We start from the raw sequence: 16,783 nt of genomic DNA on the forward strand, positions 1-16,783 counted from the left end.
AATGCTCTTTTTTTTTTTTTGCAAGAGCATTACACTCATGTTTAGCTTTTGGTCTGCTATAACCTCCAGAGCCATTTCCGCAATACTCCTTCCTAGGCAGCCATTTCCCATTTTGTATGTGTGCAACTGATTGTTACTTCCTAAATGGAGTACTTTGCACATGTCCTTTTTAAATTTCATCCTATTTTAAATTTAATGTTGATAAATGGAAAGTAATGCACATTGGAAAGCATAATCCCAACTATATCTAAAAAACGGTGGAGTCTAAATTAGCAGTTACCACTCAAGAAAGAGATCTTGGAGTTATTGTGGATAGTTCTCTGAAAACATCCACTCAATGTGGAGTGGCAGTCAAAAAAGTGAACAGAATGCTGGGAATAATTAAGAAAGGGGTAGGTAATATGACAGAAAATATCATCTTGCCTCTATATAAATCCATGGTACACCCACATCTTGATTACTGTGTGACAATGTAGTCACCCCATCACAAAAAAAGATATATTCAAATTGGAAAAGGTTCAGAAAAGGGCAACAACAATTATTAGAGGTATGGAACGGCTTCCAAATGAGGAAAGATTAATAAGACTGAGGCTTTTCATCTTGGAAAAAAGATGGCTAAAGGGAGATATGATTGAGGTCTATAAAATCATAACTGGTGTAAAGAAAGTAGATAAGGAAGTGTTGTTTACTACTTCTCATAACACAAAAACTAGGGGTCACCAAATTAAATTAATAGGCAGCAGGTTTAAAATAAATAAAATGAAGTATTTCTTCACACAACACACAGTCAACCTGTGGAACTCCTTGCCAGAGGATGTTGTGAAGGCTGAGACTATAACAGGATTCAAAAAAAGAACTAGATAAATTCATGGAGGATAGGTGCATCAATGGCTATTAGCCAGGATGGGCAGGGATTGTGTCCTTAGCCTCTGTTTGCCAGTTGGGAATGAGCAATGGGATGGATCACTTGATTATCTGTCCTGTTCATTCCCTCTGGGGCACCTGGCATTGGCCACTGTCGTAAGATAGGATACTGAGCTAGATGGATGTTAGGTCCATTATCCTATTCTATCCTATCCCTTTGAAGTGGGGAAGGTTCCTTGAAAGGTCATTGAGTCCAGCCCCTTGCCTTCACTAGCAGGACCAAGTACTGATTTTGCCCTGGATCCCTAAAAGGCCCCCTTAAGGACTGAACTCACAACCCTGGGTTTAATAGGCCAATGCTCAAACCACTGAGCTATCCCTCCCAGATCATTTTGAGTTTTAAGCCTGCCCTCCAAAAGACTTGCAACCCCACCCAGCTTGTTATTGTTTGCAAATTTTATAAGTGTGCTCTCTATGCCATTATCTAAATTATTGATGAATATATTGAAGAGAACCAAACCCAGAACTGATCCCTGCGGGACCCCACTTGATAAGCCCTTCAGTCATGACTGTGAGCCACTGCTACCTATTCTCTGGGAACAGTTTTCCAACCTGTTTTTCACCCATCTTATAGTAGCTCCGTCTAGGTTGTATTTCCCTAGTTTGTTTATGAGAAAGTCTTGTGAGGCAGTGGATGTTTTCAGAGACCTATCCACGGTGACTCCAAGGGCTCTTTCTTGAGTGGTAACAGCTAATTTAGACCCCATCATTTTAGACATATAGTTGGGAATATGTTTTCTAAGGTGCATTACTCTTCGGTGAATACCATCTGGTCCTGGGGACTCTGCTTTCAGTTTCAAACACAGAAGTTAACCTCACAATGGCTGCAGTCTCTTTCTCATTCAGCACTTATGACACCATGGAATGATCTTGGAGTGCATTAAACAACAAACCAGTGAGTATCTGTGGTGAACTGCTGCACACAGCTACGTTGTGTTCTCACCCTCTGTTTTCAGGGCACAGCTCAGAATTCCTATTTTACAGTGCAATAAATCCACAGCCCCACCTGATCCCTTTCCACCCATCCACCCACTGAGAAAGCTGATTTCATTATTCACTCCTCACTTAACAAATAACTTTGGGAAATAACCGCTCTGGCTTCACTAGCAGCAATTTTAAAGTGGCAGATTTTAAAGGTAGCACTCAGGTGAATGAAGTGTTAAATTCCTGTTCCAGCAGCATTGTACTTTGTACTTTGTACAAGGAAGTAATTGATATTTGAGTTTGTTATGTTTGTGAAGCCCTCTGGAAAGAAAAAACTGCAGTAGCTGTAGAGAAATTGTTACTACATGGCCTGATTCTTCAAGGCTCACTCACGGAGACATTAAGTACTTACTTCTCCTATGTTGGTCCAGGGGCACCCCGGGGCGACGGGGGGGGGGCAAGTGCAGCAATTTGCCCCGGGCCCCGCAGGGGCCCCCATGAGAATATAGTATTCTTTAGTAACTTTTTTTTATGGAAGGGGCCCCTGAAAATGCTTTGCCCCAGGCCCCTTGAATCCTCTGAGCAGCCCTGTGTTAGTCTCTACTTTACAGGGTGTAGGACTGTCACCTGAGTAGCAGTTGAATCAGCATCGCTGGAAACAGAAATACAGTGAATTTACACGACAATACATTGTGAGTTAGAATTTGAATTTTTTCTTTTAAATAATTGTTGTGTTAGTGAAAAGTTCTTACGTAAGATCAGTGGAGGATAAATTCCTTCATAACATCTGCCGCAGAAATAATAATAATAAAAAAAGGGCAAATTCCCCAGTCTTCTTCTACAGACCACAATGGTGAATGTCATGTCTTGTCTACGCTACACAAGCCCCATCCAGCAAAGGAGGAGATTAGTACTAATTGGTTTGCTTTGTGTGTGTTTTGTTTCACTTTTTAGTGAGAACATTTTGCTATTGGAAACTTGTCTAAAAATCAGCACATTTCACATATTCAGTGATTCTATCCCCCACAGCTTGGTCTGCATTTTATCCGTGCAGCCACTGACAGGTGAAAGTGTCTAGGGTTAATTAAATATCACAGGAATTACCTTGTCTTCCCTCAGCCTACTTCCACAAAGGATCATTTTTTCTTAGTGTTTTGTTTTTCAGGAAAGTAGAAATTGCCATGTAAAATGAATGCAGTTTTGTATAGAGCTGGTCAAAATTCAAAATGTCCATTCTGTTGTAAATTCTGAAATTCTGAAAGTTTTAATTTTGATTCAGAACAAAAAGTGGAAAGTTTGAAATTTCTCACATAAAGGAAATTCTGAAAAAATATTTATTTAAAATCAAATGGTTTTGATTCATTCCCAAAATGAAATAGAACAGCTGGCTGCCCCAAGTCCTAGAGTCTCCCTTAGCTGTATGGGGAGTCCCCCAAAGTTTGGGGAGTCCTCTGATACAGGAGTCCAGACTCCCCTGGCCAGGCGTGCTGTTTGGTTTTGATGAATAAGCATTTTCAGATGCAGTCACATTGTAGAAGAATTCTTGACCAGCTCTAGTTGTGTGTATACCTCATGCTACAGTTTGTGATGTTTTCTATTTCCATTGGCAGAGAGTTGGAAGAATTATATTGCAATCACTTCACAATGCACATAGGAATCAAAGTATTCTCCGCCATCGGCTGCCCATTGATTTTTGTGATGAAATGGCTTTGGGGTAAGAACACCATTTTTAATTACTACTGATTAGATAATAAAGATGTACATATCCATTGCTGCCTATCTAAATACTGTGTAAGGAAACCATGATGCAATATAAAGAGGGAAATCCAAACAAAATTTGATAGATCTAATGGCATTGTGGTGGGAATAACATCACTCTATTCTGGAGCCTGTCTATCTCTTCAGCTGTTTTTACATAATCTCAGTTGTGTGGGGAGGGATTGCTCAGTGGTATGAGCATTGGCCTACTAAACCCAGGGTTGTAAGTTTAATCCTTGAGGAGGCCACTTAGAGATCTGGGGCAAAATCAGTATTTAGTCTTGCTATTGAAGGCAGGGGGCTGGATTCAATGACCTTTTAGGGTCCCTTCTAGTTCTATAAGATAGGTATATCTCTCTATATTATTATTATAAAATCTCAGTGATCTTGCTTCATTAACCGGGGGAGAGGGGAATGAGCACATAAGCTCCTTGTCTGAACACAAGTCATTAGTCACCATCCTCAAGCTGCTGAAAGTTACAGAGAGCCGTGTTTCAGGATGAAAACACAGTGACACTCCTGCTTAGATGGGACATTTACCCAGGGCCACTCAGAGGGGGGGGCAAAGGGGGCAATTTGCCCCGGGCTCCGCAGGGGCCCCCAAGAGAACAGCGGAGGCTCCCGCCTCCGCCACTCTCCTGGAGCCTCAGCGCATCAAGCGCTGTGTCTCCGCCGGGGCCCCTGAGCCCTGCCCCGCTCAGAGCTGCGTGGTGAGGGGTGGGGCTGGGAGCTCCAGGCTGAGCTCAGCTCCCTCTGCTCGGCGTGGAGCTCCCAGTCCCGCCCCCTCACCACGCGGCTCTGAGCGGGACGGAGCTCAGGCCCCGCCGGCCACACGCTGCGGCTGTTCCGGCGAGGCTCTGAGACTCCGGCTGAGGAGGGAGCCGGGGGTAAGAGTCTGGGGCCGGGGCCGGGGGGAAGCGGGACCCGCCGCGGAAGCGCAGCCCAGTCTTCGGCGGCGGGGGGCCCTTCCGTTCCGGGACCCGCCACCAAAGTGCCCCGAAGACCCGCGGCGGGAGCCCCCCCGCCGCCGAATTACCGCCGAAGCGGGACCCGCCGTCGAACTGCAGCCCGGTCTAAGGATTTCTTAGAGTTTGATTTAAGGCTAACATTTCAACATACGCTGGTGACAGTTTCTGTTTTAATGGTTAGATGCTTTCACTTTTTGAATCCCAGAATCTACAGTCATTAAATAATTGTCTGTGTGTTTCTCCCCTCAAATTTCACAAAACTCTGAAATTTTAAATTAATACATTTAAAAAAGAAGTCTAAATACCATAATTCTGCAAAACTCTGAACATTTCAATAGATAAACATAGAAAAATGCTTAAAAATAAACATTGATGTATGTGTGTGTGTCTAATCCTAGCTCTGCTGTCCATCCCACCATGCAGCATCATTCTCAGTGAGAATTGTTTGCTCCTTACCTGCTGAGGTTTCAGTTGTCACCATGAAATGTTCTGAGGCTGCCTTCCATGAGGAGACTTTTCTGCTCTGGCTTGGAGCAGCCCAGGTGTCCAGGCAAAAGCAGAAAGGCAATTTTGCTATAAATAGGGAATACGGCACAGGGGAGTTTCATAATAATGTAGAGGGTAGGCTCCTGTGTTTCCCACATCACAGTCTAAAGGGGAGTTTTAACTGTTGGCAGAGACTCCCCTCCACAGTGCCCTGTTAACTTTCAGAGCTACTAAGCTAAACAGAGTTAAACCTGGTTAGAATAACTCATTCACGAATGTACTCAATTGTTTCCACAGAAAATTTCAATTTTTGTTGTAAATTTAATTACCAATATTTTGTGGCCGAAACAGAAATAAACAAAAAGCATCAGCTGAAAAAGGAGGTATTTTTGCTTCCTCTTTCTCTCATCTTTTTGGACTGTCGGACTTGATTCCATCATGATAAACCATCTTTGTTCTTCTTTGAGTAATTGCCTATGCCCATTACATTAGGTGTGTTTCTCATGTGCCAGTTCCAGAGAGTTTTTGCTAATGGTACCAGTAGAGGGGACCTCGCCTGTGCCCTGGTGTCCCTCATGCTCTGAGCCAGCGGGATAAAGGGTAAAGTCACTCCACGCATCCTTCAGCTCCTTCTTACTGTGCAGGCTCGATGGTGGGACCTTGCTCTCAGCTTGTTCCCTCTTTGAATGTGCTGTTATAATTAGTAGTTGTTGTCAGTTAGTGTCATTTTATGTCCTTGCCTCCCTCCTCTCCCTCACCGGATGAGACTCTGGTACCAGCGCGTCTTCTGGATATTATTTAAGAGACACAAAACAAATACAGGTTTCAGAGTAGCAGCCGTGTTAGTCTGTATCCGCAAAAAGAACAGGAGTACTTGTGGCACCTTAAAGACTAACAAATTTATTTAATTAAGTCTTTAAGGTACCACAAGTACTCCTGTTCTTAAAACAAATACAGAAAACCAAAAGCTGAGAGTAGCAAATGAGTTCTGATGGAATTGTAGTTTTCTCTTCATGTGTGAACTTAAAATTCACAATAAAGAGATACATGAGATGCACTGGCTCTTTTGGGCCCAGGAGAGGGACAGCTCCAGGAGAGGACTGGAACAGGTAGAGGACCCTATAACCCTAGTGTACTATATTGACATGTGCAGCTGGTTACTGTCATTGTCCTGCAAATACAGTCCTGTGGCAATTCCAGATATTTTCTTTCTTTTCTTGCCATCTTATTAATATAACGTATTTATCGCTGAGCAGATGGGGCAGTTGCACCCGTTAGTTGCTACACAAAATGAGTCCTTCATGTGCCCTTTTGCTGAACCATGCCACCAGTAGTATGGCAGCCATCTATTAACGACAAAGAACAGTGATATTTGTCCATATTTTGGTTGATTTTTTTTTCTATAAAGGTTATGAAGAGTGATGGATTATTCAGGCTGAGACACACTCTGTAAAGGTGCAGTGATTGGGGCTTTGGCTGGAGCTCAGTCTTTCTCTTTGTGGAGCACATTCAGCGCAGTGAAAATATTCAGGGAAAATTCTGCCCTCTGCTAACCCCATTAGCCCCTTATTAGCTTCACTGAGGTTGTACAGGTGTAAATGAGGGGAGAGGGATAAATCAGTGGTTTGAGCATTGGCCTGCTAAACCCAGGATTGTGAGTTCAATCCTTGAGGGGGGCCACTTGGGGGTCTGGGGCAAAAATTGGTCCTGCTAGTGAAGGCAGGGGGCTGGACTCAATGACCTTTTAAGGTCCCTTCCAGTTTTAGGAGATTGGTATATCTCCAATTATTATCTTTAACACTTGAACCTTCATCTTTGTTCAGGCAGAGTGAAGCACATCTGCTGCTGGAAAGAGGAAGATTATTTCCCATTGTTTCCACTGGCTTTTATCTTAAATCACATTCATCAAAACATACCCCCCTTCAGGTAGTTGAAGGCTGCTATCAAATCCCCGCCCCACATTCTTCTCTTCTGCAGACTAAATAAGCCCAGTTCCCTCAGCCTCTCCTCATAAGTCATGTGCCCCAGCCCCCTAGTCATTTTTGTTGCCCTCTGCTGGACTCTCTCCAGTTTGTCCACATCCTTTCTGTAGTGGGGGGCCCAAAACTGGACACAGTACTCCAGATGTGGCCTCACCAGTGCCGAACAGAAGGGAATAATCACTCCCCTCGATCTGCTGGCAATGCTCCTACTAATGCAGCCCAATATGCCGTTAGCCTTCTTGGCAACAAGGGCACACTGTTGACTCATATCCAGCTTCTTGTCCACTGTAATACTTAGGTCTTTTTTTTTTTGAATAACTGCTGCTTAGCCAGTTGGTCCTTTGCCTGTAGTAATGCATGGGATTCTTCCATCCTAAATGCAGGACTCTGCACTTGTCCTTGTTGAACCTCATCAGATTTCTTAGGGCCCAGTCCTCTAATTTGTCTAGGTCACTCTGGACCCTATTGCTACCCTCCAGTGTATCTAACTCTCCCCACAGCTTAATGTCATCTGCAAACTTGCTGAGGGTACAATCCATCCCATCATCCAGATCATTAATGATGGGAGTCACTCAGGATGAGAGATTGCTTAGCAAGGCTTTTGTATCACCTGCACATGAAGGAGGGGTAGCTATCTGCCAATGGTTTTATCAGTGATCTAGGAAAGGAGCTACTGGCATGGTATATACATGTGTACGATCAGATCAGAGAATGGCTACAACCACTGTTGCCACCACCATTGTATTTTTCTCTCTCTTCTCTCCCCCCCACCACCCTCTCTCTCTCACACACACACGTACCACCCTCAAAACCCGAAGAGCTCATCACAGACTCCAATTGTTATAACTTGGATGAATTTCAGCTATATTTATATACCTAAATAAGACTATCTGACGTCTATTTAAGAGTCTCTCTTTAGGTCCCTATTTTGAATATTTTGGCCAAAAGCTCCAAATCACTCACAATTTACGAGGGCTGAGTAGAAGATTGGGGTTTTGACTGAATTATTTTTTGTGTAGAAAGTGTCTGCCTCCCTCAGATTTTTCTGATGTTTCATTAGAAACCCCAAAACTCCATTTTTTTCAAAAAAAAACAAAACAAAAACAAAAACCCTGCTGACTTTTGTTAAAAAAATTGGGTTTTGGTTTATCAACAACAACAACAACAAATGAAAACTCTCCATGGAAGGGAAAAAATTTTCCAACCATTATTATACTGCATTACATATGCTAATGTTACATTACTTTTATGAATTAGAATTTCTTTCTAAGATTGATAATGGGCTGCGTGCATATTTCACTATATTTAATGATTGCTCTCTCATTATCTGCCCACACATTTCCCCAAGCATAAAGTAAAATTCTCATATATATCTAACATTTGGAATTATTTGCCAAATGGACATTCTAACCACAGGCTAACCCTCACCTGCATGGCAGAGAATTGCAGACTCCCAAGAAATAACACAAATTACATAACAGGGTAAAACCCTACTCTTAGGGTCACCGGTGCACACACAGATAATACCAATGAATTTCCCCAATCACATGACCCAATATAGCAAACAAAATGTAGTGTCCTCTTAGTATGTGTACTTTGTAGGAGCCCTTGATGACCAGTGACCACAATATCTTCTGTGCAGCAGCAAACAGTTTAGCTAACTGGGTTCAGTGCTGCCCAAACAACTCAACTCTACGGGCTGGGTGTCACCTTGAAGACGACAATTACTTTTCCTATGCGCAGGGACTTCTCCTTCCTACTTCTTACAGAGGCACAAGCCACCCAAAAGGGTTGGGCAGAAAGCAGGATCATAACTAGGCTTAGATTTTTATCAGTAAATGTTGAAAAAATGTCAATTTCACTGTACGCACACAAACTGATGAAAAATATTTCCATCACTGCTAATTAAAATATTCAGAGATGTAAAGTAAGAAATTTGTTTGACTTAATGCTAAAATTTTTATTTATGCAGTTGACAGTTTGTGTTTTAATGCTTATAAATTTTAATTGTCTTATCCACCCTGTGGTGATGTGGGACTCACCAGCAGGCGGCGCCACAAGGGTGTCTTGGGAATTAGCTCATTTCCAGCCTTGGAGCACCCTCTGCAGGCCAGTGTCCCACTGCCACTTGGCCCCCTGTCCCTTCTAGGACTCTGGTGCCCCATTATCTCCCCTGGCAGTACACCCCTCAGTCTCAGGGTCTCCCCTCCCCAGGGAGCCCCCATCCCCTCTCCCCACCTCGCCTCATTTGTAGGCTACTGCCAGTCACCAACTTGCTCCCGTACCCTGGAGCAGACTGCAGCGTCAGCCATTCATCATAGGCAAGGTTGGGTCTGGACCTACTGCCTCTCTCTGCAACCCACTGCCTCTATGGGGCCTTGGACAAGGCCCTGCAGCCTGGGGAGTTGCCAGCCCTGCCTCACTCTAGGGCACCTGAGCTTCCCAGCAGCCAGGTCCCTCTGTCTCTGAAGGCAGAGAGAGACTGTGTCTGCTCCTGGCTTCTTTGGCCTTTATAGGGCCAGCTGGGTCTGTTTGGGGTGTGGCCACAGCTGAGGCTGCTTCCTCAATCAGCCCAGTCTAAGGTTCCCAGCCCCAGCCCTCTCCAAGGGCTGGCTTTTAACCCCTTTCAGGCCAGGAGCGGGTGACCACGCTGCTACACGCCCCCATTGTGTGCCCCTCCATAATTTCCTGCAACTGTGAACATTTAAATTGATACAAATAAAAAAATTATTAAACCCTGTAAGTCTGCAAACTCTTGAAATTTTCAGTAGATTAAAAACAGAAAAATGATTAAAAATAAATTGATATTATCCACCAAAATTATTTTTTTTTAAAGATTGAATTCAGCCAAGTCTAGCCTTAGCTCTGCTGTCCACCTCACCATGCAGGCCAGCCACTGAGAGGGGAACACATTTTAACACCTTTAATGATGGTACAGGCTCCTTCTCTGCCTAGAACTTCCTGCAACGACCCCTGAGAAGTTCAGTCTGCACCACCTCGTGCTCAAATATGTGTATAGCTGAGCTATCAGTAAGGAGCTCAAACACTCTCTCCATTCTGAAGGGGGGTAATTAGGTTAGATGGGGTGAGTTTCTCCCAGGAAACATAGCACTGTTGTTGTGTGTCAGAAATTGCATCTAGTTTTTCTTTTGTTCAGGCGACACCATTTTCAAGCTTTTGAAGAAAATCAGTGATCATGATTTATTTCCTTTCTTGCAGATGATTTTACTGTCACTGTGCATGTTGCTCCTGCAGTTGTCTTGGTTGGACAAGCTGTGACATTGTCCTGCCATCTGATAGGCCAGGTCCCTGCTAACATTCAAGTGCATTGTTACAAAATGGAAAGGAACAAAAATACGACATTATATTTTTACAATAGCACAGAAAAAGGGACTGAGGTGGGCCAGGCTGGGAACCGGCAGAGGATCAAAGGACGATATGGGAATGGAGTCGTTAGGGTGAAGCTCTTTCCAGCGCAAGTAGAAGATAGTGGGCAGTATGTGTGTGCGGTGACAAGCGATGGTGTCTATCAAGAAACTATCGCCCAGGTGATTGTTGCAGGTAAGCATGGAGATGTTGATACAAAAGTGTTGCTGGCAGGGAACAATGCCGCACTGATCACAGTGGTGCTGATTCTCCATTGCCTGCCCTGTGTGTAGCAGCTGTATTTCCATTTAATCCTTTTCTCCCAACAGCGAGGGTTCACCAGCTGGCAGGGGAAGGAGAAACACCCACGTGTGTGCAATGTTATGGGAGGTGGGCAGAGGAAGTGATGGGCAGGGAAGTAAGAGGAGAGAAGTGCTGGACTGGGGGTCAGAGAAGCATCAGCAGTTTGGTGTCCATCTCACATAGTGTATTCAAATTATACACAGTGTATGCACACAACATGGATACCTCATGTACCTTTTTCTCTGGCTTTTTGCTGGTGGCATGTGCAATCATCATTCCCCTGCCTTGTGTGTGCTGCTGTTGTACAACAGCAATAAAATGACTGAAGCGCAGGGGCAAAGCTGGGCCATTTCCTCCCGTCTCACACACACATACACCCAGGCAGTACATTAGAGTCCTGCAGAACTGTGGGGTCACTGCCCACCTATGGTTTGTACACACTGCGCCTGATTCTCAGTTACACTAAGGCCCTTTTACATGGAAATGAACCGCTGACATTACCCCTTGTACAGAGAAGGTTCTCCTTGGCCAGTGTAGAGCTGATGTAAGGGCTCTGTAGTGGCCTTGCTTCCAGACATGATGTAAGGGGCATGTCAGGGTTGTGGGAGAGGGAGCAGGCTAAGGGCTGGTAAGGGTATGCCTGGAGCACACTGTGCTTTGGCTATACTCTGCTTTCAACGCCTCATAGGGGACAATGGGAAACAAAGTGTAAGTTAGAATAGCCCTAATGCTGCTCTGACTTACAATGGGACCTAGAAGGGCCCCTGAATGTGCCCAAAATATGGACCACACAAAGGTGGATCTCCTCTTTTCTGAAAATACTGTTTGCTGACTAACCTGCTGCCATCCCAAAAGGGAAGCTGTCACATGCATACGACGAAGTCATGTCTACATACAGTTTGGGATCAGCTAGTGAAGTGTTTGGTGATCTTTTGAGGTGGAAATCTCTCTATGGATTTAAGATACTTGGAAATGCAAGATTATAGTTCAGTGTAGAGTCAATAGGACATGGAGACTCTAATGATAGTGGTGATCATCATTAGCACTCTTTGTTTGGTTTGTTAGATAGTTCTTCAGCCTGTTTAACATTTTTAAAAAAATTGGTTTTCACTCTAGGTTTTGGATCAGCACCTCGCCTAACTATAGAACATCAGCAGAATAATTCAATCACTCTGAGATGTACATCCCAAGGGTGGTACCCACAACCTGAAGTACGCTGGACTGACAGCACAGGACAAAAAATAACTGCTATGGCTGAAACAAGAATCCAGAAAGATGTGACAGATCTGTATCAAATCCACAGTACGCTCAGGGTAGCAGATACTGCTTCTGACACCATCTCATGCACTATAATAAACCCCTTGCTGAAGAGGCACCATGAAAAAGTTATTGCAATTTCTGGTAAGAGGAGATGTACTTTCAAAACAAATATTCCTGCTCTTACTTAGAAAATAGGACTAAACGCACCTGTCTTGTGCCCAACCATGTCATTCAAGGCTTGCCTACACAGAGCACCAACATGCATTATTGGGGTGTGATTTCTAAAGCGCATTAAAGGGTTGCACATTAATTAGTCTATGTAGACCCCAACTGGTGCTCACTAAAGATTCCCAGGTGTCCTTTACCATATTATTGTTTGAAACGATAATATGGTAAATCAAAACCAAACCAGAACCTAACCAAAATGGAACCAGATTGCTGGAACTTAAAATTATAAAGTTCATAGAACAGTTTTTAAACTAAGGGCTGGGGAAAGCCGATAAGTGCGGAGGAACATGTGGTTCAGACATACCTTAGGGGAGGATCTATAAATGGAGATTCCCTAAGTCCTAATAAGGAGGAGAGGATGGAAAATGATAAAATACAGGGAGGATCTGATGAGAAAGAGTCAAATGAAAAAAAAAGTCCCATATAATTATGTAATGAAATAGGGGACAGCTAAAAAGTGACAAGTTTTTAAAATGATTAGATACCAATGCTAGAAGTCTAAATAATAAGATGGGTGAACAAGATCACCTAGTTTAAAATGAGAATATTGATATAATAGGCATCACAGAAACCTGATATAATGAGGAAAATCAATGGGACACAGTAATACCGGGGTATATAATATATCAGAAGGACAGAACAGGTCGTGCTGGTGGGGGCTGTTAGGGGGCTTATTCCTTCACCCTCTCACTTATCATAGAATCTTAGGGTTGGAAGGGACCTCAGGAGGTCATCTAGTCCAACCCCCTGCTCAAAGCAGGACCAAACCCAACTAAATCATCCCAGCCAGGGCTTTGTCAAGCCTGACCTTAAAAACCTCTAAGGAAGGAGATTCCACTACCTCCCTAGGTAACCCATTCCAGTGCTTCATCACCCTACTAGTGAAAAAGTCTTTCCTAATGTCCAACCTAAACCTCCCCCTCTGCAACTTGAGACCATTACTCCTTGTTCTGTCATCTTCTACCACTGAGAACAGTCTAGATCGATCCTCTTTGGAACCCCCTTTCAGGTAGTTGAAAGCAGCTATCAAATCCCCCCTCATTCTTCTCTTCTGCAGACTAAACAATCCCAGTTCCCTCAGCCTCTCCTCATAAGTCATGTGCTCCAGCCCCCTAATCATTTTTGTTGCCCTCCGCTGGACTCTCTCCAATTTATCCACATCCTTCTTGTAGTGTGGGGCCCAAAACTGGACACAGTACTCCAAATGAGGCCTCACCAGTGCTGAATAGAGGGGAATGATCACATCCCTCGATCTGCTGGAAATGCCCCTACTTATACAACCCAAAATGCCATTAGCCTTCTTGGCAACAAGGGCACACTGTTGACTCATATTCAGCTTTTCGTCCACCGTAACCCTGGTTTTTCTCGCATGAACAGAGAGCAACAATACCAGAAGTCCAAAGGTGCAAACAATTCGATGTTTATTGGTGTGAACTTCCAGCAAGCATAATTCCAGTTTCCTTCCTTAGTGTCCCTCTTCCCAGCTCTGACACCACAGAGCCTGTGTCCCTGTTCCTGTTCCCATCCCCTGTTCCCATTTCCCCCTTTAGCAAAACCATGATCCCAATTCCCCCATCCCCAGTCCCTGTTCCCAACCCCCCCTTACTTCCTGATTCATTGCAGACTATATAGTAAGAGTTGAGTTCAGCTTAGCTATACCTTAACCAATCATTTTACTGAAGTTTAACTAAACAATCCTAACATATTGTAACATGGTTATTTAAGCAATACCCACCACCTTCATTGGTTTTTGGTTTACATCCAACAAAATTAATTATACAGCAGACAGAAACAATTACAGAACCAAACAGAGACCATGCAAATAAACATACAAAACAATACAGAAGTGAGAATTTCACAACTACATCTATACAGACATAAGGGTTTTCCAGCTGTGTCTATTGATAAGTGAGTTCTTGCCAGACAGGATGCTATCAAACTAAGTTTCATTTTACATCTTCTAGGCTCTTTCCTTTCTCTTGAGGTGATAGATCAAATCACCTTCCTAACAGCCCCAGATTGCCTTATTTCAATGTGATTAGTTTGGAATGTGTGGATGTGACCATGCACTTCCCAGTTTATGGCTGGCCTCTGTTGCTTAGCCGAAGAACCAGGCCTCAGACTGTCACAGTAAGAGAAGGCCATTACACAGACAGACAGTGATTTTGATTCTTTCTTTTATATCTCTATAACTAGCTAAGTGATAAGAATGCACCTAAATTCTTAAAGTATAGGCCTTTGCAGACAGGCCTGAATATCTATATCCTAACAGGGGCGTGGCACTATATGTAAAAGAAAGTGTAGAATCAAATGAAGTAAAAAAATCTTAAATGAACTAAAATGGACTATAGAATTTCTATGGATAGTAATTCCATGCTTGAAAAATAAGAATATGGCAGTAGGGTTATATTACAGATCACCTGACCAGGATGGTGTTAGTGACTGTGAAATGCTCAGGGAGATTAGAGAAGCTATTAAAATAAAAAACTAAATAATAATAATGGGGGATTTCAACTATCCCCATATTGACTGGGTACGTCACCTCAGGAAGGGATGCTGAGATAAAGTTTCTTGACACCTTAAATGACTGCTTCTGGGAGCAGCTAGTCCTGAAACCCACCAAAGCAGAGGCAATTCTTGATTGAGTCTGAAGTGGAGCACAGGATCAGGTGCAATAGGTGAATATAGCTGGACTGCTTGGTAATAGTGACCATAATATAATTAAATTTAACATCCCTGTGGCAGGGAAAACTCCACAGCGGCCCAACACTGTAGCATTTAATTTCAGAAAAGGGGGAACTATGCAAAAATGAGGAGGTTAGTGAAACAGAAATTAAAAGGTACAGCACCAAAAGTGAAGTCCCTTCAAGCTGCATGGAAACTTTTTAAAGACACCATAATAGAAGCTCAACTTAAATGTATACCTTAATTTAAAACATATAGTAAGAGAAACAAAAAAGAGCCACCATGGCTAAACAACAAAGTAAAAGAAGCAGTGAGAGGCAAAAAGGAATAATTTAAAAAGTGGAAGATAAATCCTAATCCCAATAAGGAAAATAGAAAGGAGCATAATCTCTGGAAAACGAAGTATAAAAATATAATTAGAAAGATCAAAAAAGAATTTGAAGAACAGTTAGCCAAAGACTCAAATGTAATAGCAATTAAACAAACAAACAAAAAAGCTTGCTAAACAGCCAGTGGGGCCAATGGATGATTGAGATGCTAAAGGAGCAATCAAAGACGATAAGGCTATTGCGGAGAAATTAAATGAATTGTTTGCATCGCTCTTCATGGCTGAGGATGTGATGGAGATTCCCAAACCTGAACTATTCTGTTTGGGTGACAGATCTAAGAAACTGTCCCAGACTGAGGTGTCATTAGAGGAGGTTTTGGAACAAATTTATAAACGAAACAGTAATAAGTCTCCATGACCTGATGGCATTCACCCAAGAGTTCTGAAGGAACTCAAATGTGAAATTGCAGGACTACTACCTGACATCTGTAACCTATCATTTAAATCAGCTTCTGTACCAAATGACTGCAGGATAGCTAATGTGACGCCAATTTTTAAAAAGGACTCCAGAGGTGACCCTGGCAATTACAGGCCAGTAAGCCTCACTTCAGTACCAGGCAAATTGGTTGAAACAATCATAAAGAACAAAATTGTCAGACAGATAGATGAACATAATTTGTTGGGAAATAGTCAACATGGTTTTTATAAAGGGAAATCTTGCCTCACCAATCTACCTGAATTCTCTGAAGGGGTCAACAAGCAAACAAAGGAGATTCACTTGATATAGCGTATTTAGATTTTCAGAAAGCCTTTGACAAGGTCCCTCACCAAAGGCTCTCAAGCAAAATAATCAGTCATGGTATAAGAGGGAAGGTTGTCTCATGGACTGGTAACTGGTTAAAAGATAGGAAACAAAGAGCAGGAATAAATGGTCAGTTTTCAGAAAGGAAAGCGGTAAATAGTGGTGTCCCCCAGGGATTTGTACTGGGCCCAGTCCTATTTAATATATGCATAAATGATCTGGAAAAAGCAGTAAACAGGGAGGTGGCAAAATTTGCAGATGATACAAAACTACTCAAGATAGTAAGTCCCAGGCAGACTGTGAAGAGCTACAAAAGCATCTCTCTAAACTGGGTGACTGGGCAACAAAATGGCAGATGAAATTTAATGATGATAAATGCAAAGTAATGCACATTGGAAAACATAATCCTAGCTATACATATACAATGATGGGGTCTAAATTAGCTGTTACTACTCAAGAAAGAGATCTTGGAGTCATTCATAGAATCATAGAATATCAGGTTTGGAAGGGACCTCAGGAGGAGATCTAGTCCAACCCCGTGCTCAAAGCAGGACCAATCCCCAACTAAATCATCCCAGCCATGCCTTTGTCAAGCCTGACGTTAAAAACCTCTAAGGAAGGTGATTCCACCACCTCCCTAGGTAACCCATTCCAATGCTTCACCACCCTCCTAGTGAAAAAGTTTTTCCTAATATCTAGCCTAAACCTCCCCCACTGGAACTTCAGACCATTACTCTTTGTTCTGCTATCTGCTACCACTGAGAACAGT

General features: G+C 43.0%; 1 protein-coding gene across 1 annotated transcript in view; it reads left to right on the forward strand.

Annotated features, from left to right (window-relative positions):
* The first annotated feature begins 2,175 nt into the window (after nt 1-2,175).
* LOC123350280 (butyrophilin subfamily 1 member A1-like) overlaps nt 2,176-16,783 on the forward strand; it is a 95,378-nt gene continuing 80,770 nt past the window's right edge. Inside the window, exons 1-4 of the mRNA XM_044988777.1 lie at nt 2,176-2,252; nt 3,459-3,562; nt 10,262-10,603; nt 11,828-12,112. Coding sequence (XP_044844712.1) covers nt 3,493-3,562; nt 10,262-10,603; nt 11,828-12,112 — 697 coding nt within the window. The 5' untranslated portion in view covers nt 2,176-2,252; nt 3,459-3,492. The remainder of the gene's footprint in view (nt 2,253-3,458; nt 3,563-10,261; nt 10,604-11,827; nt 12,113-16,783) is intronic.

Source organism: Mauremys mutica, chromosome 15 (assembly GCF_020497125.1).
Source record: "Mauremys mutica isolate MM-2020 ecotype Southern chromosome 15, ASM2049712v1, whole genome shotgun sequence".
Classification (NCBI taxonomy): Eukaryota; Metazoa; Chordata; order Testudines; family Geoemydidae; genus Mauremys; species Mauremys mutica.